We start from the raw sequence: 1,390 nt of genomic DNA on the forward strand, positions 1-1,390 counted from the left end.
TTCAAGCAGAAGACAGCATACGATTTGTACTACGGAACGGCCACAAAGATTTTATCGACTTCCAAAACAAAAATATTGGATGCTGGAGTTGGATTGGCAGGCAAGGCGGTGGACAAAATTTGAACTTGCAGACTCCTAGTTGTACATATTATGTAGGAACCGCCATACATGAAATCAACCACGCCATCGGCTTTTGGCATGAACACACTAGAGAAGATCGAGATAATTACGTGAGCATTAATTGGAATAATATTCAACGAGGTGAGTAGTTATAACTATAAAGTTTAAATAAGAATTAACGTGTTTGGTTAAAATATAAACGTTTAATTAAAACATATTTTGTTTTGTCGTTTATTAATATCTGAAATACCTGAAATAGTACCAACTAATTTTGTAATTAATATTTTAAAATAGCAATATTTGCATCTTTGAAGTGACAATTTCCTTCTATCTGTCTTCTATCTGCATTTTGACCTTAGAGAATTTTAAACGATTTTCTTTTAACTTAAGAATTATAATGTCATAACATTAACAACGACTAATGTCTGAATGAGATTTTTCAACTAAGTAAAAGTTGTATTAATTTATTGAGATTATTCCGTAGATCTGCATTAGAAACTTCTATCTTTATCATGTATATTATATGTATTTAGACCAGCAGTATAATTTCAATAAGGCTCCCCAAAAACAGATTACTTATAATGTCCCTTACGATTACAAAAGCGTAATGCATTATTCAGAGTACGCGTTTGCCATAAATCCCAACGTAAAAACCATTATGCCAACGGTAAGTAATTCATTTTTATGTACGTCCTATATACCGTAAGACGGTTGATGATTCCTTTGTTAGAGTTTAATTTCTGGTCGGAGATAGATTCAAGCTATCAATTCATTGTTCTGAAATAGAAAAAAGCAATTGTTTGCATTCTATCGATATATGTATGTTTTAAGCATATATAATAATAATTTTTGTAGTGACATTGGAATAATTTTTGAAATGTTTTAGAATCCACCAGATGCAACAATTATCGGTGAGAGAAGTGGCCTTAGCAACGGAGACGTTCTAAAAATCAACAGAATGTACGAATGCTAATGTTTGAGCGTAATTGGCATTTATGTCAAAGATCAGAACTGACGACAAAATGGCTTTGATAATGGTCTTCTGTATTAAAAAATTTTAAATTAAATATATTTAATAAATATTTATGTGTAACAAAGGAATGAAGAATATTTAGCGCTGTGTATAAAACACATGACTAATTGTAAGTCTTTTTTTCTACGTTATTGGTAAACGCAATTAGTATTATCAATAAATATTAATCTTGATTAAATATTATAATATTATAAATGTACTTGTGCCTCTCGTGTACAAATGTACATATTGTAATAA

At 30.1% G+C, this 1,390-nt stretch overlaps 1 protein-coding gene across 1 annotated transcript; it reads left to right on the top strand.

The window, feature by feature from the left end:
* Nucleotides 1-5: 5 nt before the first annotated feature.
* LOC105461637 (high choriolytic enzyme 2-like) lies at nt 6-1,217 on the top strand (the record flags this gene model as incomplete). The annotated part of the gene is made up of 3 exons (XM_011708143.1): nt 6-261; nt 654-787; nt 1,007-1,217. Coding segments are annotated over 3 exons (477 nt in total), but the record flags the coding sequence as incomplete, so codon positions are not given.
* Nucleotides 1,218-1,390: the final 173 nt, after the last annotated feature.

The sequence above is a fragment of the Wasmannia auropunctata genome, unplaced genomic scaffold, assembly GCF_000956235.1.
Source record: "Wasmannia auropunctata unplaced genomic scaffold, wasmannia.A_1.0 LD281979.1, whole genome shotgun sequence".
NCBI classification, from domain to species: domain Eukaryota; kingdom Metazoa; phylum Arthropoda; class Insecta; order Hymenoptera; family Formicidae; genus Wasmannia; species Wasmannia auropunctata.